At 46.8% G+C, this 24,706-nt stretch overlaps 1 protein-coding gene across 1 annotated transcript; it reads right to left on the bottom strand.

The window, feature by feature from the left end:
• Positions 1–293: 293 nt before the first annotated feature.
• LOC136054655 (tyrosine-protein kinase ZAP-70) lies at positions 294–21,895 on the bottom strand. Its single transcript, XM_065745976.1, has 13 exons — positions 21,714–21,895; positions 9,037–9,491; positions 7,435–7,595; positions 6,787–6,925; positions 5,540–5,618; positions 5,231–5,271; positions 4,384–4,432; positions 3,518–3,692; positions 2,793–2,999; positions 2,323–2,515; positions 1,862–2,002; positions 1,294–1,406; positions 294–965 (listed from the first exon to the last, which is right to left on the bottom strand). Exons 2-13 carry the CDS (start codon positions 9,436–9,438, stop codon positions 842–844), a joined length of 1,824 nt encoding a protein of 607 aa, XP_065602048.1. The 5' UTR covers positions 9,439–9,491; positions 21,714–21,895; the 3' UTR covers positions 294–841.
• Positions 21,896–24,706: the final 2,811 nt, after the last annotated feature.

The raw sequence follows: 24,706 nt of genomic DNA, 5'->3' as shown, positions 1-24,706 counted from the left end.
AGATAGATAGATAGATAGATAGATAGATAGATAGATAGATAGATAGATAGATAGATAGACAGACAGGCAGACAGACAGACAGATTTCCACAGTGAACTTAGCTGAGCAGCTCCTTGTGCAGGAAAGCTCCAGCCTTGAAGCCAACCAAGGGTGACCAGTGTGGTGAGTCTGCAGACATACGGAGAGCATCAGAGAGGGAAATCCTGCCTTGCTTGAGGGGAATGATAATTTTCTCTTCCAGCTTGAAGCAGCTGCACATATTTATATCAGTTCAGTAGTCTGAGACACAGGGATGCTAAAAAATATAGTTTATTTATAGAGTGACCAAAATGCACATTTCAATAGCACAGAGGCAGTCAGGGCCCAGGGGACAAGCAACAGATGCTTGGGGTTTTGTTCTATGAGGAGCCTGAACCAGTGCAAGGAGGAAGACACCACGCCCTCTGCTGAACAGGTTTTCTGCAACAAGAATTGTTTTCTGAGAGTATGAGAGAAATCCAGGTCTACTGGAGCCAGCATAGTTCATCCCCAGTAAGCCTGGTTGGCATTAAGCTATGATTCTGGGATATGGTTTTGGAAGTCGATAGGAAGCAACTACAATACTGTCCTGTATTGTCATGTGCCGGCCAGGCTGGAGGTGTAAACCATGTCTGGCAGTTGGGAGACACAGAGCACAGCTGAGTGCCCTCCTCTGCTGTCTGCAGGCAGCATTATCTCCTGGCTTAGTTCTGGAGTGAAAAAAATCCCACCATATAAAAGATAAAAGTCAAAGTTTGCAAAGAGCCTTTCCAGGTCCTGTGCAGGAAGTCCAGGGTATGTGTTGAGGGGCAGGTAGAGAAACTCAGGGAGAAGCTGCTTTTGACTTGTCCTCTGCCTCCTGACCATTCTCCATCTTGGCAGCAATGCTGTAGTAGTAGGTGCGGATTGTGTTTTCCACAGAAAAAAATCCTGGACGCTCTTCCCATCTGCAAGGGCAGAAAGGAACAAATAAGAGCCAACAGAAAGGACAGAAGTGAACTGACCCAATGGAGAAGGTAGCAGGCACTGAAAAATCTGGGGGGGAACAGCACAAGCTGAACCAGGACTAAGGAGAAGAGCTGAGACCTTTCTAGGATGAGAGGTGCAGAAACAGACATCTTCCAAGGTTGGTACAGGCAAATGAAGAGGAAAGATAAGAAAGGAATAGATGCATTCTGTGCATCATGGATTTGGGAGTGAGACAAAGGCAGGAGACAACATTCATTCATATTGTCCTGATAGGCCAACAGAGAAATGAGCAAGGGAAGTCCTTACCTGTAGGTCCAGCATTGCATCATGAGAGCATAAATCTCTGCTGGGCATTCAGTGGGACACTCCATGCGTTTCCCTTGCTCTATGAAGCTGATGACCTCTGGGCCTTTCATTTTCTAGGAAAGGATCAAGTGGGAAAATGTTTTAATGTTTTTGGAGCTAGCAACGGGCTCAGCAAAAGTAGATCTGAGCTGATAATGCTTTGGGTCCATGCACAGCACAGTCCATGTAGTCACAATCTTTGGGTGTCTCATCCCAAGCCTGGGCTGAGCAGTGTCTCAGCAACTGATATTTCAGCTCTACAAACAGTCGAAGCATCAAAGAAAAGATCTGCTTTGGTTCAAACCCAAATGTTTTGTTTCCCATTTCCTCTTCCTTACATGAACACAAAGCTACAAGATCCAAGCAATCCAATTTGTGCCTTCTGTGAAGTGGAAGTGAGCCTGTCCACTTTCCTTTCTGTTCAACAGTGGCAAAAGCTCAAGAGAATGGAAACTGAAGTCTCAGAGTGTCTCAGCCTGGCTCCAGATTGTGGCATCCACCCGTGACAGACCCAGCTCTTACTCCTCACCTTGTATGGTTTCTGCCCATAGCTGAAGGCCTCCCACATGGTCACACCATAGCTCCATACATCACTCTTGCTGGAGAACTTGTGATAAAGGATGCACTCTGGCGCATACCACTTCAAGGGCCACTTTCCTGCAGTCCTGGCCTGTAGCAAAGCAAAGAGGAATATTGGCACCCTGATATAAAGATTGCTCTGAGTTGAACCCGAATTCTACTTTGCTACACGTTTGGGTTGAACGCAGTCCAACGCTGCAGAAAAATTTCCCTGTCTGAATTTCTTCCTCACCTCCTAGAGCTTTGCAATGGCCCTTTTAATGCCACAGCACTGGGTCTGGACAGAATGTGATGTGGTTGTGCAGCATGGCTCCTGGGAAGAGCCCAGAGCTCCAGTTTCTGGGGGGTCTGAGCCTGCAGCCTGGAGGCCTCCTGCTGACTATTTGCATCTTTTGCTCTGCTTATGCTTACCTTGTAATAGCTGTCGTCAGCACCAAGAGCCTTTGAGAGGCCAAAGTCACTGATCTTGGCATAATGCTGATTGACCAATAGGACATTTCTTGCTGCCAAGTCCCTATGGACAAAGTTTTTTTCTTCCAAGTACTTCATCCCCATGGATACTTGATGCATCAGCTCCACAATATTGCTGACTGTAATCTCATCTCTGGGGAGGGTGGAAAAACAATGCAGTAATAAAACTGCTGGACAACAAGGATCTGTCATTAATCTATACAACATAGTCCCCTCTAAGCTCTCCAGCTGCAAAGGAGAATGAAGAAGGACATCTCCATTCTAGAAGCATCACTCCCTATTAGCTCTCATTAAAAAGAATCTCTTTTTGCTATTACCACTCTCCCTTCACCCACAAAGTCAGACTGCCCTGACAGCAGTGAGTTTGATGAGAAATTCAGAGAATCAGCCTCTTTATATTCAGCACTTACTTCTTGGAAGACAAGAACTTGTTGAGTGGTCCACCAGAAGCCATCTCCATCACAAGCATCAGAGACTCTGCCTCACAGACCCCAATCATGCGGACGATGTATGGGTTGTCCAACTGGTGCATGATTTGGGCTTCCGTCATCATTTCATCCCTCACTGTTTTCTCATTGTTGCTCTTCAGCACCTTAATGGCCACATCGATCTGCTTCCTGCACAGGGTAAACAAGAGGAACACATGCATGGATGAATTAAACAGCAGCTGGATTCATGTAATATTTGCCACCCGTAGGTCTGAAGGCTTCTCACACTGATATCTGCATCACTGTTGCCATTTTTCAAGAGGGATCTCAAACACAAATCCATTTTTGTGGGCTCACAGAGAACCAGAGGAAGGATTGCATAACAAATCAGTTCCACTCTTTTGCCTCGATGTGAGCCAAGACAACCTCATCAGCATAGGATTGTTCCTCTAAGCCTGGCAAACGCCTCCAGAAGTGCAATCCCATGCCTGGGATCATGCAATGCATATTACACTCTCAGAACACTATGGCTGTCACTGAAAGTCCAGGGAAGGCCACCACTGACTTTCCAAAGTCTCTCTTGTACATTCACCCCATGATCACTCTAGGATCTCTCAAACTAGAAACTGGGTGGCTGGGAACACCCCTGAGCTCAGTCTGAAGCACCCTCTTCCTTCTCCTTAGGCTTCTCACAGAGCAACACTTACTTTCTCATTTTGTAGACTCCTTTCTTGACACAGCCAAAGTTTCCTGCCCCCAGTTCCACTTCATCAATCATCAGGTGGTCCCGCTTCAGGAAGAGTTTCTTATCCTTCAGTTCCTCTGGGTCACTGTATGGGCTCTCATAGACACTGGTGTCCATGGGTAGCATGCGTGACTTTCCTGCATGTTCCAGAGAGAAACAGTTGTTTGTAGTTGTAAGTGATGTACTGTTCCCTGTCCCTCTCTCCTTCATTGATTTGATTTTTCTCCTCCCTCCTGAACAATTCTCCTGCAAGACTGAACATTCAAACATTCAAGGGCATCTCCCTTCCTCTCTCAGCTCATGGCCTCACTGAGTTAAAATAGAGGACCTGGAACGGGGAGAAATGCTGGAGCACTCCCACTCCACAGGTTCCTGCAGGTCCTGGACACGTAGAATCATGAAAGCTGGAAAAGCCCTCTAAGATCATCCAGTCCAATCACCCACCTACCACCAGTACGGCCCACTAACCCATGTCTCTGAGTATCACATCTACACATTTCTTAAATGTCATCAGGGTCAGTGATTCCACCTCTTCCCTGGGCAGCCTGTGACAATGCATCACCACTCTTTTGAGTGCTTAACTTCACCCCACTGAAATCAAACTGAATACACTGAGAACTTAGTAGGCAGAAGATGGAGAATGGAACAGGACTTTATGGGTACTGGATGCAGGCAAACAGTTCTGCAATATTTTGGGCTCAGCACCCTGAAGTGAGTGGGATGTTCCTGAGTGCCCTTGTAGAAAAGAGTTTTTGCAGCACAGCTTTTTGACCAGAAAGTGATACAAATGACAACCCCCATGGTGTGAGAGCTTTCAGAGATGCTCACCTACGGGTTCTGGTGTGTATCCATCTGCATTGAGAGGCCCAAGGCTTTTCTGGAAAAGAAACAGTGATTAAGTGGATAAAACAGCTAGGGGAAACTGTTTTAATTTGAAATGGGAGAGATGAGGGACAGGGAACCTCTACAGCCTGACAGAGTCACAGCTGGTGGCTCCCACTGTAAGACAGAGTGGCGGGCACAGAGATTGGCATGGTGTTAAGCTGGTCTGGTCCTGGCTGGCATGAACCCCATGCAGTTCCACAGGCTCTGAGCTGTTACTGCTTCATAGTACAACTAGTTCAGCACAGCTGCGAGCTCCAGTACTGCTTGCAGTAGTTATTGTAGGAGCCCGCCACAGATTGTGAAAGCTTTTTGACAAGCTGGGTAAATTTTCAGCCCTTAATTTAAGCTCTGCTGTGCTCTTGCACAGCCCAAACTTGCTGGTTCCAGCACAGCTGGGCACTGGGCACAGACATTCCCTGGGGCTGGGGACACAGAGAGAGCACAAAGACATGGACCATGGCCAGCAGCCAGCAGTGGGGCTGAGCATTCCCAGAACTTGATCACATCTCCCTCTCTCCTGCCTGGAAAGGAGAGCAGGGAGAGAGGGCTCCCTGAGGACCTAGTCCTGTGTGTTGCAAGGAGCACAGCATGAATGGAAACCATTCTCAGCGCTGATGGTCGCTATGCCCAACTATCATTCGTCCCCATCCAAGCTGGAAAGGAGACAGCGCTGCAGCCAGCCTTAATTTATTTCAGTTGATTTGTTGCCTTTTAAAGAAGAGCACAGTTTGATTGGTTCAAAATGCAACTAAACGAGGTACCAATAATACAGGCTCTCCCCACAACTTACGCTCACGGAGGGGTGAGTTGGTGGAGCCGGTGCTGCAGAGGCTGTGGATTGGGAGAGAGGAGTTGTTAGTGAGAGTCTGCTTATGCCCCAAGCAGGAACAGAGCATCAGCCCTTTGAGGATCCGATCCCTCCCACACAAAAGTCTCTTTCTACTGCTTTAACCATAATGGGTGTGGAAATGCACAGGGATATGGGTACTGTTCCCAGCCCTCAGGAGATCTCAGGAGTCCCACAGGCAGGATGTGAAGTGATGTTTGTGACACCCATGACAAGAGACCAAGGCCAGGGTTGGCACTGGAACCAGCTCACCTTGCATACTGGGGTTGGGGCAGCTTTCCCTCAAGTAGAAAATCAGCCCATCTGGTTTGAGCTTCAAATATTCCACCAGCTGATAAAGGAATCAGGGGAAAAAGAAATTAACACAAGTAGAAAACCATATCTTCTTTTTCAGGCAACACGTGTGGCTAATCATAATGATTTCTCTGATTCATGGTGAACAGGGACTCAATTATTTCTTTCTCCTCTTCTATCCATGACTCAGGGATCTCCTACAGCAAGCATTTGTATCTGGGTGTCTGCCAGAGCTAGGAAGAGTTTGGGAAGTTAGATAAGCAGTAAAGAAAAAGAAAGGGAAAACCTTTAGTAGTGGGGCTGGGTAGGGCATTCTCAGTGTAATGTCATTGTTGCCACAGCCAGAAGGGATTATAAATCATGTTTTTGTCTGATAAAGTCTGAAAGAAGCTTTTGGCTTTCCCAGCAGAACCCCAGCATTCACTTTGAGGTTCCCAGGCACTTTTCCATTGCAGCACCCTCTGGTTCAAAACAGTGGGGATCTGACTCTAGCTGGAGACCACCACCCCAGCCCTGGCCACCAGAGCACAGGGGACCAGACTTTCTCTTCCCTTCCTGCATGGCTCAGATTACATTCCAAATTAGGAGCCTGGCACAATTCTGTTTCCATAAAAAAATACCCCGAAGTCTTTGTTTTCTTTCAAATTCAGAGTGAAAACAGTCCTGGGAATTCGAAAAATTCAGCAAAACAGTTACAGTCTGCAAACAGCTCTCCCCAGGAAGAAGTGGTGTGTTCCTTTCCTGGAGCAGCCCCAGGAGTTGGATTCAATTATCCTTAAGGGTCCCTTCCAACTTGGTTTATTCTATGATTCATTGGGCTGCAGTGTGCCCACTGTGAGCCAGGATGGGGGCTGGTGCCTGAGCTTCAGGCACTTGTCACATCCCCTAAAACCCAGTCCCCTCCTCATGGCTGGGGCACCACAGCCATCTCCTATCTGCAAACACATCCTGCAGCCCCTGTAGAGTGACAAGATGTGTCTCCAGGCACTTGAATCTGAGGTCACCTCAAGGTTCTGGGAGTTGGCTCAAGACTTACGGGCCTCCTCAGACTTCATGTGCAAGATCTTAAAGACCTTACCAAGTCTTAGTGTCTTTAAGGCTCCAGATGGCCTTTCCTTTCCCCAAAGGCATGGGCAGATGTAGAAAGGGGAGAAGTGTCTTTGGTTTGCTGAGACAGCAGTTCTCATCATCCCCCAGCACAGTACCTGCCAGAGCGTGTCGAACTTGGTCCCCTCGGGGATGGAGTACTTGCCAGACTTGTCCTGGTCGATCCTATAGTGATACACTGTTTTGCCATAGACAAGGGACAGAGCGTAAGTGCCGTTTTCCTTTTTATCTCTCAGCCTGGTGGGAAGAAGAACTATTAAAAGCAACTGGAGGTTTTGCTCTGCAAGTTAGCATGGCTGCAGTGGGGTTTGGTTATTTCTTTCTATAACTCATTAGGGAGATAATTAAATTAAGGGCTGTCTCACCTCTGCAGAGATTTGTGTTATTCTAGCACACCAAGTGCTTTCTTTCTATATTGGCCATACAAGGCCTGGATTTCATTGATAAATATCCTTGTCTACTGAACCCTCTATCTGACACCACCCAGTGCATTCATTAATAAGCATGCTTTGTGCATCACGAGAAACAAAGCTCAAAATTGGATTCATTGAGGGCAGACACTTCTTGGGAAATAACAGATGCAGATTGTCATTCTCTGAATTTGAAAGATCCTTAACAACACTATGACCATAACGAGCCAAACCTCTCAGGAATACTCACGTGAAACAAATAACCAGAAGGCTTGGAAGTGGGGACATGGTAGACAGTATGGGGATGATAGCATCTGCCAGGGTTTATGTACTCACAGGAATTTCCCATCGGGTTGTGCCCCAGAGTAGAGTCTCCGCTCAGCTTCATCCCGAGCGATGTTGCCATGGTACCAGGGCATCCTTTCATGGGCTGTGGTGGCAATGAGCTTCTCCACCTGTGGGGCCTGGCTTATAATGGCCTGTTCAAGGGCATCCCCCTAGAAGAGAGTGAGAAGTGAGGCATGGCTTCAGCACATCTCGCAGTGATGTCACAAGAAATTTGGATGGTCCCGTAACTGAAGCACCAATGACTTTAATTGTGCTTGAAGTACTACTGGGTTGAATTTTGCTATTCTGTATATCACTATTACTCACTTATCTAAATTGCTTTCTCCACTCAAGCCCACCTGATGTCCAATTATTTGCTGGTGAGGGAACAAGAGGTAATGGCCTCAATTTGCTCCAGGGGAGGTTCAGATTGGATATTAAGAACAATTTCTTCTCAGAAGAGGTGATGATATATTGACACAGGCTGTCCAGGGAAGTGGTGAAGTCACCACCCCTGGAGATGTTCAAAAGCTGTGAAAATGTGGCACCAAGGGAGATGGTTCGTGGGCATGGTGGGATAGGTTGAGGTGGAGTGTGATCTTAGAGGTCTTTTCCAACCTTAGTAATTCTGATTTTAAGAGTGAAGCCACCATGTTTGTATGGGGGATTTGACATCAGTTTTGTAGGTGCCTTCCCACTCTGTGTTCCTGGGGGAAAAGGATCCCATTCCTGGTTGCCTGCTGTCCCTGGATACTACAACTTACCAAGGGCAGCGCAGTCTGGAAATCAACACGTGTTACCATAAATGAATTCTATCAGCTCCACAGTTTATAAGGAGCTGCAGGTTTCCATTTGCCAGTAGGTGGCAATGTCCTTTGTGTTATCTACCGGTGGTCACAGTTCAGCTCCAAGGAGAAACCCTACTGAAGACCTCATTCTGACAAACACCTCTGGTCTAGAGCAAATCACTTTCAGAGATCTTCTGTAGAAAGGCTCCCTGGGGAGAATGCCTGAACCATTTTTCTGCATGGGACTTGGAAGTGACTGAACAGCCACTGTGGAGTTGACAGCAGGGAGAAAAAAATTCATTATGTGGCTGCCACTACGGCTATCCGCAGGGTTCTGCTTAGTCTATCTACATTATGCATATTCTTGTGTGCAACCAACCATAGCAATCTCTCTGTGGCTGTTTTTAAATTTATATAATAGACAGACTAGATCTGGTACCCAGTGCCCAGGCTCATAGGCAAAGCCTCCAATGACTTTAAAGAGCAAGGAAAACCTGAGCAAGAGTTTTGAGCCTGGTTCCATCGCGATACTGTGGGGGCACGAATGGGGGTCTAACTACAAAGAGTGTCTTATGTACCACAGAGGAGAAAATGTCACATGGAGAAATGCTCATAGAGTAACTGGTGACCTCAACACTGAGAAAATGAGAGATTTCAGACTGCTTTCAGTGCCTGCAGCCAGAGAGGAGAGGGAGCTTGCTGTACCATGACGTCACAGAGGAGTAGGAAGATAGTGATAGAGGATTTGAAGATGGGAGGCAGCAGTAAGCCCCAGAGGTTGCTCCTTGCACAGCCCCATGATGCTGTTGGCCGTGACCATTACCTCCAGTCTCCATGTCTGCCGGACGTACTCGCGCACCATGTTGTCTCTCATGCTGTCGAAGACCCCAGGCTGAGGTTCCACACCACTGGGGCGGTTGCAGGGTTTGCGGAGGGTGCAGCAGAGCCCATCAGCATCCTTGGAGTAAAACTCACAGAGTTCTTCAGGCCCACAGTGTGCTTTGCCACCCGCGATGGCATAGGTTCCATTCATCTGGCGTTCAATGGCATAATGATAGAACTGCAGGTTGCACACCATGGAGAGGACATAGCCCCCCAGGCTACGCAGGCACTGCCGCAGCAGGAACAGCCCATCTGACATGCCTGCCAGCTTCAGGTACTCCTCTGCCTCCGACCTGGCAATGCTGCCATAGTAGAAGGGAAGGTGAGCAGCAGCATCCGGCATTGCTGCACGCGTTGAGGCTGCCCAGCTCGGCTCACACCCTACTGGTGCTCAATCTGGAAGAGAGAATCAAAATTCTTCATTGGTTTAATCTTTCCGAAGTGGTTAACTGGGATTCAAACCCATTTATCCAGGGGTTCTTCAGCTTTTAGGGTCACTTTGAACATCGCTTTTATGGTTTCATTTATATTTCTGCCCAGTGAATCCCACACAACGAATCTTCTATTCTGCCCTGAACACAGCTAGAAAGTATAAGCAGAAATACACCTGATTTTCATCTAGTTCAAGCAGAGAATGCACCAAATCCTGTAATGAATCACTCCAGTCACAGATTACCTTCACTGTTAAAAATGTGCTTCATACATCCCAATATTCTTAGCTTTTACTTACTATTTTCTCTCTGGCCCTGCTCACAATAAAAGGAAATTCTTTCTCCACTCTGAATAAATAAGCTTTTCCCTAAGAGTCTATTAGGTCAAAATCTTAAATAAATTAAGATTGAAACATCTCATGTTTTAATCTTTATGTCTAAAAAACATGTAGATATACCACTGCACCGAACACAGCAAAAAAAAGTAAATATGAACCCAAGTGCTTCTAGGTAAACATAAATCAACAGTTGATAGAAGTGAGGAGAAGCTTTCCTCTAACAGTTCCTTGGTAAGCTGTATGGATTTTTTCCTCCAGTGCCTGACTCTGGCAGGTTTCTGAATTTGGTCAATACTCAGCAATTTCTACAGGTTCCTATTTCTACAGCTTGCACATCCTCCAGAGAAAGCTGGAGATCAGAGGTGGCCAGCTGCTATTGCAAAGCAAACGTAAATCCCCCAGTCTCCATCGAGCTGAAATGTGCAAGTATCACTAGAGATCCCTGCTCAGAGCAGCCTAAAACCAGAAGCAAACCTACCAGCATGCTGCTGCAGCTCTGGTTCCTCATGGAAATCCAGTCAGAAATGGCACTTCACTGACTGAGTCATTGCAGACTCCCTTTCCCAGAGAGCTACTGGTTTTGTATCATAACATCTAAAATAACTCACACTGATTAGCGGAAATCCTACGACATTTACAGGGTCTCATTTGTTTCCAGAGCCTAATCTTCAATTTTGTCATTACGCAGATGCTGACCCCAAAAAAGACCAGAGTCAGAGAATCAAAGTATCATTACGGTTGAAAAAGACCACAAAAGAGCATCTGGTACAACCATCAGCCCATCCCCACCATGCCCACTAACTGTGCCAGTCATCGTGTCCCTCCGCATGTCCCACAAATGAATCACTCATGTTTAGAGTAAAGGAAACCCAGACCGTTGGCCAGTTCCCTGGGATTTACCTTGATTTTTCCCAGCATCACCCCCACTTCTGAACATGATGGGAATCACAGAATCACAGAATTGTAGGGGTTGGAAGGGACCTCCAGAGATCATCTAGTCCAGCCCCCAAACCAAAGCAGGCTTTCTAGACCAGGTTGCACAGGTGGGTCTTGAACATCTCCAGAGATGGAGACTCCACAACCTCTCTGGGCAACCCGTTCCAGTGCTCCATCACCCTTACTGTGTCACTGCTGATCATTGGTCCCACTGTGCTGTTGTAGAAGAACTTCTCAGGCTGGAGTTCTGCTTGGTTGCCCATCAGAATCACACAATCATGGAATGGCTTGGTTGGAGGGGATCTCAGTGATGAGCAAACTCCAATCACTCACTCAATCTCACTCAATCAAACTCCAATCCTCCCTCACTGAGGGCTGTGTGCCCCCCCAACCAGACCAGGCTGCTCAGGGCCCCCTCCAATCTGGTCTTGGATACCTCCAGGGATGGGGCATCCATAACTGGATGTATCCGTGCCACCCAGCTGCATCTTGCCAGCTCTGGGCTCCCAAGGCTAGGGAACGGTTTGGTGTGTGCTCTGGTTTGGTATGAATGGCTTAGGAGTTAGGAGGAAACCATTCTGCTGTGTGCACTTTGCTCTGCTCAGTGTTCAACGGACCCAATGGGGAACTAGATTTATGGCTACCAGACTCTTCTCTTTACCTATTTGTTTGTTGTGCTCATTAAGGCCAGCAGTGCCCCTCTGATGAGAACAGGAAGGGAGAGCAGGCACGGGGAGGAGGTGTTTCAGCTAAGGCAGGAAACCACAACAGGAAGCCATCAGCAGTGCTTGCAGTCTGCATGTGGAACAAGCATAAGCCCTGTCAGGCAGCACCAGCAAGTCTGAATTTTGAATTCTGAAGCCCCTTTAATCAAAGTCAACAAATGAAACAGAGTGGGATCTTGGCTGATCTGCCACTGTGAGACGGAAGGCAAACGAGAGCATCCCGAAGCTAAAAACTTGAACAGCAATCAGTGCTTAGAGCTCATTGGTAATGCTCCAGGAATCAAAGCAATCCAGATATTGGGTTCGGTATCCCCCAGTTCAGCTCCCGAGGTGGGAGCATTGGTGATGGGTTAAAGAGCAAGCACTGCAACTCCTGTTTTTGACTGCAAAGTAAGCTCATGAGTCACCTTCAAGTGGGAAGGAAGTGCTGAGTAGGCAGTGGAAGGTTGACAGCCTTCATCATATGCTACAGATTTCCACTTGCTACCTGGGATAAACAGTGATTAGGTAAAAGGAAGAGGTGCCCAAACTCATTGGTTCCCTTCTCTGTAAAGTCTAGGACCAAAACATCAGAGAAAATGGAACACATTTGGAAATTGTTCAGTGAGGTAAAAATGAGACAGCAGAAGCCATTGATCACCAGTGAGCCCCTACAAAGTTTCCAGCTGCCTACACAGGCATTTTGGTCACAAACAGAGTGTTTTTCTCACCAAGCAAAGAGCTGGAGTCAGGAGAGCCTCAGGGAGATATCAGAGTGAAGGCAGGGATCAGAGCTTGGCTTAGGCTATGGAACCCCTTGGTTCAGGCCACAGCACCTCTTTTATATAAGATTTGATGCCACAGATGAACCATATTATCACTCTTGAAAACTCTCCTAGGTTCCCAATCATGAGGGAAGGTCCCCCTCTGAAGCCTGAGAGCAGATTGGTACCCTTGAAAAGGACGATTTGTAGCCCTGCTAGTGTCCAGGCTCTTTCTCCTACATCACCTAAGGCCTCCAGGGCATGGCTAAGCTCTTGCTCCAAGCTACGCTCAATTCCTTCACATTGCCTCTGGGTGGACCTGAGCAATCCTGGCACAACCTCAACAGACACACACAAACCTCCCACAACTTTCTTTTCCTGCAGTGCAGGCAAAAATGAGAACTGATTTCATGGGTTGCTTTGCCAGACGTGACAAACCAGTGCCTGGAGGAAGTGATGCAGGGTACCCTCAGCCATCAGCCCTTCCTAACAGCAGGACCTGTTTTTTTTTCCAGCACTTGCACAATCCCTGCCCCTCAGGCTGCAGCAGTGAAAATACTGAGCATTCCTGGTTGTCTTTGGGTGCTCAGTCCCTCAGGGCTGTGATAATGCCATGTTTGCAAGTTGGCATTATGACACGAGGAGGCACTGGAAATAAAAAAAAACACCCACGTAAAAAGTACAGTCTGCACAGCACGATGCACAGGAAAGCCAGGCAGGAAGCCATCGAGATGTCAGTCAATCAAGTCTATATGTAGCTGGCCACTCACTCTTAACGTTGAAGGGCTGAACAATTTCACAAGTGCACAAGTTCCCTTTCAATGTCATCGTGAGTTGAGGCTTGGCTCTTTGCAAGAGGATGAGTTGAGCTGCTTCCCATGTCATGGGACATGCTAAATGGCAAAGGACTTGAAACAACTTCAGTTCAGCTTTAAATGATTCGTAATTTAAAGCAAAACCCTAAGCTTGCTTTGGATTGTCCTGTCTGTAGCCTTCTAATTGCTTGTGATTAATGTTCAGTTTTCATTTATGCATTCCATGGCAGCTCTTCCAAAAATTTCCTCATGAGCACTTACATTTCCTGGCTTCAGCTGCTTTCTGACCTCCCTGCTGCTGACTGCACACCCAACCACGTGTTAACACTTGAGCTATGTGTGAGTGGGAGTTGGTGAAGCTCTGAGCCCATTTGTTCGCTTGCTCAAGCAGGGTGCCTAGAGCTTGCCACTGAAGATAATAATCTCCTTTATTTGTCGGTGTGTGTAACTGAATCAGTCCTACCTGAAATGGTTGTGTTGACAGAAATTGCATGGAAAAAGCTGCCTGCTGCTGCTGAAAGCCTGTTTTTTTTCCCAGGGACCCCAGCTGTTCTTATTGTGGAAGTGAGCAAGTAAGCCCAACCTGCCCATGGATCCCTGGTCTTGTACAGAAATGCTCTGCACATCTCTTTGAATCAGAACATGGGGTTTGGCCCCGGTGAGACCCCACAGTCCTTGCTGGAAGAATAACATATAATTACACAGTGGTGTTTATGAGGCTCACACAGGGGGTCAGTGCTGCTGGGACACTCCTGTTCCACAGCTGCCTGCTGCTTTGCTTCGAATTAGCCCCTCTAAACCTGAGGTTGAGGATGCTCATCCTTCTCAGAAAGGGAGAAACAGCACAACAGGGCATGGAAAATTGATGACACGCTTGTTTGGTGCTGTCAGATGGCAGTAAAGGCCTGAGCTCATTCATATCCTGCTGGGGACTTGTTTTCCTTCTGTGGTTATTTGTCAGATGCTAATGAGCGGAAGCAATTTGCTCTTCACTCCCTGAGAGCAGGAGATGGGGAGGGGGGAGGGGAGGGGGGGACCACCTGCCTGGGCCCGGTGGTTGCAGCTATCTGCCTCCTTTGCTCCAGCTGTTACTTTAATGGCCGGAATTGCCTTGTTGTCTGGTGCCAGCCTGCTTCCTCAGAGCTTTTCACTGGTGGCTGTGAACCCACAGAATGCTGGGGCAGATGTTTCTGCAGCACTATGCAACAGAAATCAGGCAGAGTGTGGTCCCCCGAGCCAAAACACAGGGCAAGTGAGTTCATTTTTTATAGCAGTTACACATTTAGTTGACCAAGGGGATCTGCACCAGAGAGTCATGGGCATGGAACAGGCTCCCCAGGGATGCTGAAGCTCTCAACCATAGGGTTTGAATGGTGCTACGTGAGCTTGGGAGTTGGATTTAATAACCCCTTCCAGCTTAAGATGTTCTATAAGTTCTGCAGTAGGAAGGTGGTGGTCCTACTTCTGGATCAGCACAGGCAAACTTCATGCATGAACTTGTTTCCTACTTCTGTGTGGTCAGGCCTGTGGTGTATCATACGATCTGACAGCTTCTACTTATCGCTTAAGGCTTTGCTTATGGAGTGTGAATAGACAGACAACCAAGCATGCAGGTATCAGTGTGCTTCTTGGTGCCCAGGGCTTCAGCTCAGAGTGGCTGCTGTTAGTCTGCTTTGCAATTTGCATTCGTGGCCACAGGGCTGGTAATTAGTTCTGCCACTGGCTATAGGAGTTTGGGCTCCTTCCCTAAAGAAAAGGGTATTGGATATTTATATTGTGCTTCTCCTCCATGAAAAGGTCTCTGAACAAGAGTTCATCATAGGTAGGACCTGGCAGAACCTGATAAGCCAGAATGTCCTGAACTGTATAAAAGTGCTGCCTTGAGGGTCGCAGAAATCCAACTTAATGTGATTCTTTGCTTAAAGTCAAGCTGACACACATATTATTTGGGAATATATAGTAGCGTGGATGGTCCCAAGTACCCTCTGCAGGGAAAAGGACAGTATTGCCATGCCCTTTTTAGCTGGGTTAGTGCAGGAATAGGTCTGAGTTCCTGTCCCTACAGATCAGGGGAATCCCCCTTGGACCTGTACCTAGTTTGCAGTAGCATCCTCTTCTATTCCAAATATGCCCAGTGAGCAGCTTCTCTTGGGGTACAGGGGAGGTGCAGAATTCATGGGTTGGGGTGATAGCATAAAGCAGAGGAACACTGTCCTAAGGCAACTTGTGCTCAGCTGTTGCGTGTGGATTTGCTTTGGAAGGCTGTGAACACCCTGCTGATCCTTTGTAGAGCCGCTGAAAACACTTCTGGCCCTGAATCCACTCATCCTGAACAGCTTTTAATTAGGTTCCAGCGTTGTTAAGCACAGTGCATTGTTCGCTGTCTGGTGTTGGTGAGTGCTCTGTGGTCTGATAACTCAGCTGTGGGTCAGAGTGTCTAAACGAATGATGTCAGGATGTCCTGGGGATGAGTGAGCACAGCACCTGTCCCTACATTTACCTGCCATGCAGGTGGAGCTGGAGCTGACAGCCAACAAGAAAGGGGTTGGGATTCCTGCAGGGTTCTCTGCAGCATCTGAGTGTGCAATCCTTGGCCTGAAAAGAGAGAACTGTTCCTTATGCATCTGCACCAGATCAGGTGTTGGGCTCCATACTCTATCCCTTTGCTCTCACTGTTGGTGCTGAATCTCAAGTATTCTGGGGAGATGAGCTGTCTAGGGATACCTTGGGCAGCTCACCCATCCATTGAATTCCTCTCAAATGGGTTAAAACCTGCTGATTCAGTGGAAATACATTACATCTGATATGAACATAGATTAACACTGATCTGGTTTCAGTTCTCTTGCTGCTTAGTTCAGTAAGAGGCAATGGTGACTGTATTTCCTCCGTACTGAGCTTTTGTTATTGGACCACTTGATATGATAGATATTGCCAGGCTGCTTTTGGTCTTATGTATTACACTGATCCATCTCAAACTACCTGGCTTCTGTCTGTGATGCAAGGTGCCTTTTCTTTGGACTGTATCTCTACACATAATGATAATCTTGCTTTTCTTGTAGTCCTGCTCTGAAGCTGTCCCTAGAGCTCTCCAATCCCTGCCAGGAGGGGAAGCAAAGGACAGGGATATGCAATTACTACTCAGGCAGGAGTGAGCAGGTTGTATTGTTGGTGCCCTGAACCTCAGCCAGGAGGAAGGCTGCAATGTGCTAGAGATGCCCCATAGCTCAGCCCCACGACTCTGACACAGTAGTACCTTAAGGAGATGACCTTCCCCAGCCCTGCTAGAGGAGATTTAGGCAGATGGCGTACATTTATCCAGCTCAGAACTTGGCTGAGGCACTAAAGCGAATTTCCCTGTGCTTGAAATAAGAGCAATGGGTTCTCAAATGGCCATGAGTCATAGAGGTTTCTAAATCTCATTTTGAAAGCCCCTGCAAAGGGGGCTAGCAGCAGGTCTAAGCGTGACCAAATGTGGAGCTTTGGATGTTTGTCATTTGTGCTGCTTTTGTGAACATAATATTACTGTGAATAAGTAGGTGGTGGGAAAGAGGATGGCAGAGGGCTGGGTGCATTCATTGCTTCTCAGATGCACAAAGATGAGTTTTGTTTCTGTGGAACAGATAAAAACCAAGACTCAGCCAAACAAAATTCCAACAACAACAAAAAAATCAAACCCCAAACCCATATGATTCAGTGATGGTGGTGAACACTATCCTGGCACCTGCACGCTATGGATGGACACCACTTATTTCAGTAGGTGTTTTGATTCTACAAGTGTTTGTAAACATTGCAAGCATGGGATGGAGCAAGTGAAGGGCCTGGCTGATGTGACTCGTGTAGGAACTAATTATGTGCATCATATGTTGAGCAGGCATGACAGCAGGCAGGGAATGAGAGCAATCATCAAGTGTCTGAAGAATATGATCATCCTTTGGAGTAAAAGCTGTTTTGGATGCACTGAAAAAATGATGTGGGGATAATGGAGATGATAACCAGTCTTACTTTCCACTCATTAGTGAGAAACATTTCCTAATAGGATCCATCAGGATGTGGAACGGTATCTCGGGGAGGATAGTGGAAGTCCCACTACTACTCCCTTAGCACTGGGTCAGAAAAAGTGCAGCAGAGAACTGTCCTCCATGGGCAGGAAGAAACTGGGATGAGCTAATAGGACTTTCCCATATCTAATTTCTGCAATTCTGAGTTCCATTTAGGGAAAGTTACACTCTCTGTTTCTTTCTCTGGCCAAGGTAACTTCTAGTCCAGCCAAAGCTCCATGGAATACTGAACAACACTGAATGCTGAAACATTTTTCTTCCACTGTTGACATTTTTGGGTGGTCTTTTGTTGAACATCAGTGTATGAAATGAGAACAGGTCCTCTGCATTTTCACAGTCAAGGACTACATGAAGAGTGTTTACTGCTCCCCTGCACTTTTTGTGATATGGCTCAATGATCAGCCACACTAAGGTGAAAAATAGCTCTTTCTCCATGATCTGGCAGATTCTTAGCTTTTGTCCTTTCTATGCTGACAATGGAAAGTTGCATCTGTCAACGGAAGGATACATTAATGTTTTCCCATGCTGTCCCTGCTGCTTACACTGGGCAAGATGCACCAACTCTTTTAACTCTTCCACCAAGCAAACTATTGTTAAACACTTGCAGCTGAAAATGCAATCACTGTCCTCTTCTCTCTGAGCACAGGACACTGGATAGAGAAGTGGAGAGTTAAGGCTGCCTTCTGGAAAGCCCTCCGGTCACTTCACTTCTGCTTCACCCTCTCGCAACCTCCCCTTGTCGGCTGAACATGCCAACTACTTCTGTTGTGGTCCGCCAATAACCCAGCAAAACAAATTCTTGAAGGAGAACATTGCGGTCCAAGGACAGGGCTTTGTGCTGCAGTGCCCTCCAGGATGCTGGCTCCCACCCAGCCGTGGTGGGACAGGCTGGATATTCCCGTCCCGCGGTTGCTTGGGCACTGCTGGCAGAATTGTTGTTGCTGAGACCCACCCACCACAAACCAGGCTGCGAGACCAACAACAATTAGTTGCAAATAGGTTTTTCTTCTGCAATCCTAGCAGAGATGGAATGGAAAACCTTCCAGGTCCTGGGGAGCTGGGGCAGTGGCAGCTGTGCAGGGCATGTCCTGCCCTGCGTGGGTCCAGCTGAGTTCTCAGAATTGCCCAGTGCTGTTTAACCCTGCCCTTGTAACAGGAGTGCAGAGCTGCAGGCAGCACTGAACACCCCTCAAGTTCTGTCTACCTCACTCTGTAGGGCCCTCCTCCTGGCTCCTGACTGTTCCTACATCAAAACTGTGCTCCTCGGGGCAGTGCTTGCTGGCTCCTTGCACAGCACAGCGGCAGTCTGGTCTGTGTACCTCTCTGCACTGCTTCTGGCTGTGGCAGGGCTCTTGCTGACATCTGTCTGTCCTTTATACCCTGATATGATGACAGCTATGGGACCCTGAACATCTGATGCAGGATTTGGGTAGAGCTTCTACCACTGACTTAGAGAAGAGCGTACTGTCTCGCACTGCTCTCTAGGGCCTTATAGAATGAGGCTGTAGTTGTTTAAAAATAGATATAGTTATACTCTCACCTCTGCCTCTCAGCTCTGTGTGTGACAACAGATAACCAGATAACCTCAGATAAGACACGAGGGGGCTAGCTACACATACATCTATGCCCATAATCTTCAGGATCTGCATAAACATCTAAGAGGAAGAGGGTCACCACTTTCAAAATATCATGCTAGTTTTCCATCTACCCAGCAGATCTCAGCTTTTTAGATACCAGTGTGGTCTGCTCCTTGGCCACACTGCAATTTTTCTGATGGGATGGAGAAGAAGCAGGTAGGAACAGGATAGCAGATGAGCAATATGTTCTTAGTTGACTATCATGGATTTTTTTACTTAATGGACTCTAATGAGGGATTATTTAAAAGATTTTCAGAAGCATAAATCTTTTAAGGCTTTAATGGATTTTAATACTCATCTAGGTGCACCTTTACTTTCTTAATGGACAAAAATTTGACTGAGGGAGAATCTGGTCAGAAAGCAGTCGTGCTGTGCACCTCAGCTGTAGGATTTTCCCTAGGATGTGAGTATGAGATCTGAGTCGATGAATGGTAGCTGACAGTTCCGGTATTTCTTGAGCTTTGTCTCAATAGAATCATAGAATGGCACAGGTCACCAAGTCCAACCATCACCCTTTCCTACCAAGCACCAGTGCTAGACTGTATTCCCATAGCACTTTATCCACATGTCCCTTGAACACCTCCAGGCATGGGGACTTCAGCACCTCCCTGGGAAACTCATTCCAGTGCTTGACCAGAAAAATAAAATAACATGGTATCTCAGAACCTAACAGCCATCTCCAACTTGACAGCAAGTGTTGACTGAGCATGAAGTTGTCTGAGCTTTGAAAGGCAAAAGATGAATCTCAGCTTGAAAGCTAATCTGCAGGCATGAGAGGAGCTCTGTAGGTGTTTTTTAAGAGTAGTCCTCCATTCTTCAAACTGCAGGGGGTAGCAATGGTAGTGAGAAATTCCCAAAGAAGAAGTTCTGAGGAGAAAAACGAACACTTTTGGAGGCAGGGAAAGCTGACTTGGACTTCACTAGCTAATCTAGTTCCTGTAAAAGCGCATCTGCTCTGAAGTGTAGGTATGTGTTTGCATGTGACAAGCAGGCATTTGGGCAAAGCATGTGACTTGCAAGTGGTAATGGAAGTTTACATTCACAATCAGTCACTTCCTATGTGAAAAGGTATGTTCTGAGTGTTGAACTGCATCACTAGCAGGCAGCCTGCTATCTCTATTTTCCAAATAAGAGCTGAGGCACAGAGAATAATGGGCTAGATCTGCATAAGGCTTTTCTGTTAACTCCAAGGACTCTCTGTTCCAGTTATTTGAATAGGATTTGGGGGTGTAGAGTTATCTTAAGACCTCCATCCTTTAAAGTGGCTATAGGTTTCTGTTTGTTGAAATTCGCAGAAAGCTGCCCACGTTCCACATTGCCCCTGCAGTCTGCCCTCTCTTCTAAGCTTTCTCCAGCCTGGGTCCCCTAGGAGGATGGTTGGACTAGATGATCTTGTAGGTCTTTTCCAACCTTATGAACCTATGAACCCTGTTGTGTCCATTCAATCCCAGACCTAGCAGGGCCTTTCCTGTCACTTCTGGGAATGTTGTAAGCCTAAGTTAGCTTAATTCAGTGATCAAAACAGTCTGATCAGTGGTGAGAAAAGGATGTGCTTCATGCATCTTTCTGTTTCTGGTCACGTTGCTCAGTTCAAACCCATAGAGACCAAGTCAGGAATATTCATCTCAGTGTCCCTTGCCCTTGGTATCTCTGCTGTTGTGCAGAACTTCTACAGTTCTGTAGAAGTCAGAACTGTTGCCCTTTCTGACCTCTCATACCATAACTGCTCCATCTGTGTTTCCTGCACTGTTTGAGTGGGATTAGGACCTGTACAAAGCCTGATGTTTTGAAGGCTTTCTGCTCCTTGTGAAGCCATTTGCTTTACAGGGCAGCACAGGGACTGTACTATAGTCCCTGCTATTTGAGAGCTCTCAGAAAATCTTCTTCCTCGCTAAGATTAATAGGAATCAGCTTCTTCTTCTTTTCTTTTTTTTTTTTCCAAAAGCCATTAAAACCCACATGCATTTACGAGTTTTCTAATACTGCTGTTGCATCATCCATGTTTGTTTTAGAAGCTGTATTCTTGGGAGCATCAGCAAGCTCTAACGGGACTTGGGTGAGGGAAAAGGGTGGTAAAAAACTGAAAATACACAAATAATCAATATACAAGGAAGCAGAACCTCACAGATCAGATTGCTCTCCCCCTGCCAGGTGATCTAATCCCTTCTCCAGTCGCCCCTGCAGGTCTGTCCATGTGATGGGTTTCCCACTCATCTCTGCAGCCTGTATTCCACCGTCTAATAGATCTGCCCATTAGGAAATGTTTTCTGAGGCTTAATCTCAACTTTCCTTTGTTCTAGTTTATTCCATAACACCATGGACTGTGCTTGAACTGATGAGACTTGGAATTGTGCCTGTTTGCACAGAAAAGTACAGAGCCATAACAGATGAGAAGACAAAGAAATTAAGAGAAGCAAATGTGAATTTGGCAGAAGCTTCTTTTCAGAATATACCCGTTGTTATATTTGTCAGTAGGAAATCTCTGAAGCCCTTCTTGATTACTTGGAGCATTATCCAATGGGTGCCAAGTACCCTAATTCTTCCCACATTGCTGCTTGGGATCCCAGGAAGCAATGGACTTAAAGGGAAGCTTCCAGAGAAGACAAAGTCTGGTGTTTTATGTCCAGAGATAAAAGAAAGACTGGCCCCAACTACTGGCCTGTAAGCTTCCATTTCATCTTATGATCTAAATATCCTGACATCAAAAAGAGAGCATGATGCCCCATAACACTGTGCTGGTCTTCTCAAGCAGCATTGGAGCACTCAATAGTAGCATAGAGAAGCGACGCAATGAGTTCAACTGGGCCTATTAACATCAGTGCTTCACAAGACCTGCCACAAACCCATGGCTCTACCAGGTGTGCGAAGTGCTATGAGGCAAGGAACAAAGCAGCCATGTCGTGGAACAGTTACCGACAGCAAAAAAAGGTCTTACCTGGCTTGTGGCTGCACAGGACGTCCCGTCAGGCGGTTGTTACGGCAGTTTTGAAGAAAGAAAGGAAAGGAGGGGAAAAACGTTCTTTGGTGAGTGAGAAATGTGTCGATTTTGGAAGACAGGAGGGGAAAAGACAACACCATCCAGTGAGCTGTCTGGCATTTGCTAACTTCCTTTTGCTGGTTTCTTTGAAATGTGACCTATTTCCTTGTTGCACAGGAAAGGAAAGAAGAGAAAATAAAAGCCGTGTAACTCTACAGAGCGAAAGAGCACTGAGATCTCAGTGCCAGGTCTTCAATGGAAGAATACCAATTCGGGGAAGGTGGTGAAGATCTGTTTTTATTTAAACAAATGCGCTGAGCAAAGATGTTGCCTGACAGCAAAGCTCTCTCCTTGCCCATTGAACAGATGTTCCTTGGGAAGTGAGCCTTGCACAAGCATATCTGCCATACTTTCTGCCTTGGTTCTCAGCCTCTTGGAATTTTTCACATATTTGGTGTGACAGTCTGTGATGGGTTCCAGAAGTTAGATCTTCACCAAGAAGCCTCTCCTCATCTATTTTTCCCACTCAACTTTCTGCTCAACTCTTTGCAGTGTAAAAGCAGCCACCACACCAACAGCTAGGAACTATCCAACACCATGGACTACCCAGTGCATCTTTTCCTTGAAGGGCTTTCAGTTGTTCCTCAAGGGTATGTCTACCTTTCCAGAAGGGAATAGTGTTTTGTGAACAAAGAGCTTGTTGCCACTTGACAGCTCCAAACCCTGGGTTAAGAGGTTTGGTAATGGGTGACCAGGGAGAAAGGCCACTAAGCTGTGACTTCAGAGAGCTGATTGCAAAGAGGTTTCCCAACAGGGCTGGTAGAGAATACCAAGAAGGTCTCAGAAGTCTGCAGTCAAGGTCAGGAGTAGGGCTGTAATTGTGGCAAGTTGAACTTGCTGATGTTGAAGGTTTGGGAGAGACAGATGCCACAATCAGGTTACATGTACAAAATGCAAGAGGTCCTTGAGCATTACGTGACTGTACAGCAGTTCATGGATGAGTCTCCTTGGAGAGCACTGTGTTTATGTTTTGACATGGAGCTCTACATGATGTTTACTCAGAAATCCATATTAAAGTCTGTTTCAAGCATAAGGTGAGATCCTGAGATAAAAGATGAGTCACCCAGGCAATTAAAAAAGGCAAAAATACAGTGTCCTAACACACCCACCTTTGCGGTGTGAGCAGAGAGATCTTGCTTCAAGGCAAAGCTCACACATCTGTCCCTTGTCAGTAACCTCCACAAAGTTGAGGCAATGTGTAACAGCGATTGTTTTTTTCTTTCCAGTTTTGCTTTCAGAGCTAACAGTGGCTCTTTCAAGCCAAAGTTACAAGTTTGGGAGACACCAACCCCATTTTTTCTAACACCTGGCAATAATTAAACTGTTTTTCCACAGTTGGGCAATTAGTTTGCATGTCTGCACACTAGTGGAAAATGAAAACCATTTGTTTACAGCTGGTTTTGTTCGCAGGTTCTCAACCTGCAGTGCTTGGGCTGCAAACAAAGCAGAGCATTTCTTTATTACAGCAGTAGTGAGAAGTCCGAACAGAGCATTGTGGTGTTAGGTACTGTGCAGACATAAAAAGGATCAGTCTGTGGCCAAGGAGCTAGTCCCGGCATGGATGTGGGGCCAGGCTGTGATGTAGAGCCAGAACTGGGAGCCCTGCCCAGTTTAGATGTAGCAAGAGTTCTTAATTTTTATTTTATGGATAAAATGGTTATACAGAATGACCCGATCAGCCTCAATGTTGTCCTCCATATGCAAGAATGGCAGCCTTAAAATGAGCCTAGAAGTGTTGCATCTGGGACATGGTTTAGTGGGCAATATTGGTGGTAGGTGAATAGTTCGATATGATCTTAGAGATCTTTTCCAACCTTAATGATTCTATGGGTGGGCTGGATGCACACTGGTCATCAGTCAGCATCCCCCAGAAGTGACACTTTGTGCAGACATTACTGGTGATGCTTCTCCTGCGTTTGCTGCTCCATCCCCCAGAAGTGATGCACTGTGTGAGCATTGCCTGCTGTGTTTCTCCTGGTGCTGCATCCCTGCAGGGTTTGTACCTTTGGGTGCTTAGCCCGGAGCTCGCAGGGCCCCGTGCAGCCACACGAGGGTGCAGTGTCCTCGGGCTGCTGAGCACTGGGAAAGTCTCCTGCGGCTCTGCCTGGTGCCTGGGTCCTCTACAACCCTAAATGAGTGAGTGGGGACGCTGGGGAGTTGCAGAGAGAGGATTTTAAGTGTCCTCAAGTAATGCATCCTCATCCTAGAAGGAGAGAGCAGCTGGCACTGTTAGGTATTGGAGACAAATGGTCATGGCCATCAGTTTCCTGCGAAACCCTTCTTTAAGGCATGTCTTTCTGTTCTGTATCACATCCCATTATCCTTTCCAATTTTCCATGCTCCTGTGCTTGCAACGAGACCTTGGGAAGATGTATGCAGCCCCATCACACTTCAGAAACAGGTCCGGGCTGGAATGAACTCGGTTCTTGAGCAGAGGAATTTGTGTGGTTTGGTGTGAGGATGAGGGCAATCTGTACAGCCCTGTGCAGGCTTTTGCCCCAAGCACACAAAGCAAGGAGAGGGGCAGGTAGCACAAAGCAGTTCGTTCCTGTGCTCCTGAGCAGGGGAGATGAACGTATGCAGCCTCAGTCCCTCTTCATTACACACTGAGTGTATTTGAAGACAAGTTTCAGCCCCTAGGATGGCAGCAGGCCATGCTTTGAGCAATTAGTTTTTCCCTGGCACCATTCAATTAAAACCCAAACACTTTGTTTAGTTGCTCTTTTATGTCTGTGCTGTGGGGGCTCAGACAAAGGCCAGCTTGCCCTACAGAGGAAGGAAACCACTCTTTCCACCCAACCAGGGAAGCGGCCAAAAATTCAGCCCAGCAATTGCAGTCTCTTTGAACTCTGTTCTCAAGCAGAGAGCCAGGACCAGTGCAAGGACCTCGC

Source organism: Cyrtonyx montezumae, unplaced genomic scaffold, assembly GCF_038088225.1.
Source record: "Cyrtonyx montezumae isolate F1298 unplaced genomic scaffold, pur_monq_1.0 scaffold_39, whole genome shotgun sequence".
Taxonomy (NCBI): Eukaryota; Metazoa; Chordata; class Aves; order Galliformes; family Odontophoridae; genus Cyrtonyx; species Cyrtonyx montezumae.
The sequence above is the reverse complement of the archived record's forward strand: the minus strand, read 5'-3'. Positions and strand labels throughout refer to the sequence as shown.

Excerpts from the sequence above, each read along its gene's own strand:
- LOC136054655 (XM_065745976.1), bottom strand. The coding sequence starts at position 9,438 with ATGCCGGATGCTGCTGCTCACCTTCCCTTCTACTATGGCAGCATTGCC. Across the intron at positions 7,596-9,036 it reads GGCAGACATGGAGACTGGAG|GGGGATGCCCTTGAACAGGC; the intron begins GTAATGGTCACG and ends ACTCTCTTCTAG. Across the intron at positions 6,926-7,434 it reads CAACCCGATGGGAAATTCCT|GCTGAGAGATAAAAAGGAAA; the intron begins GTGAGTACATAA and ends TCTTCCCACCAG.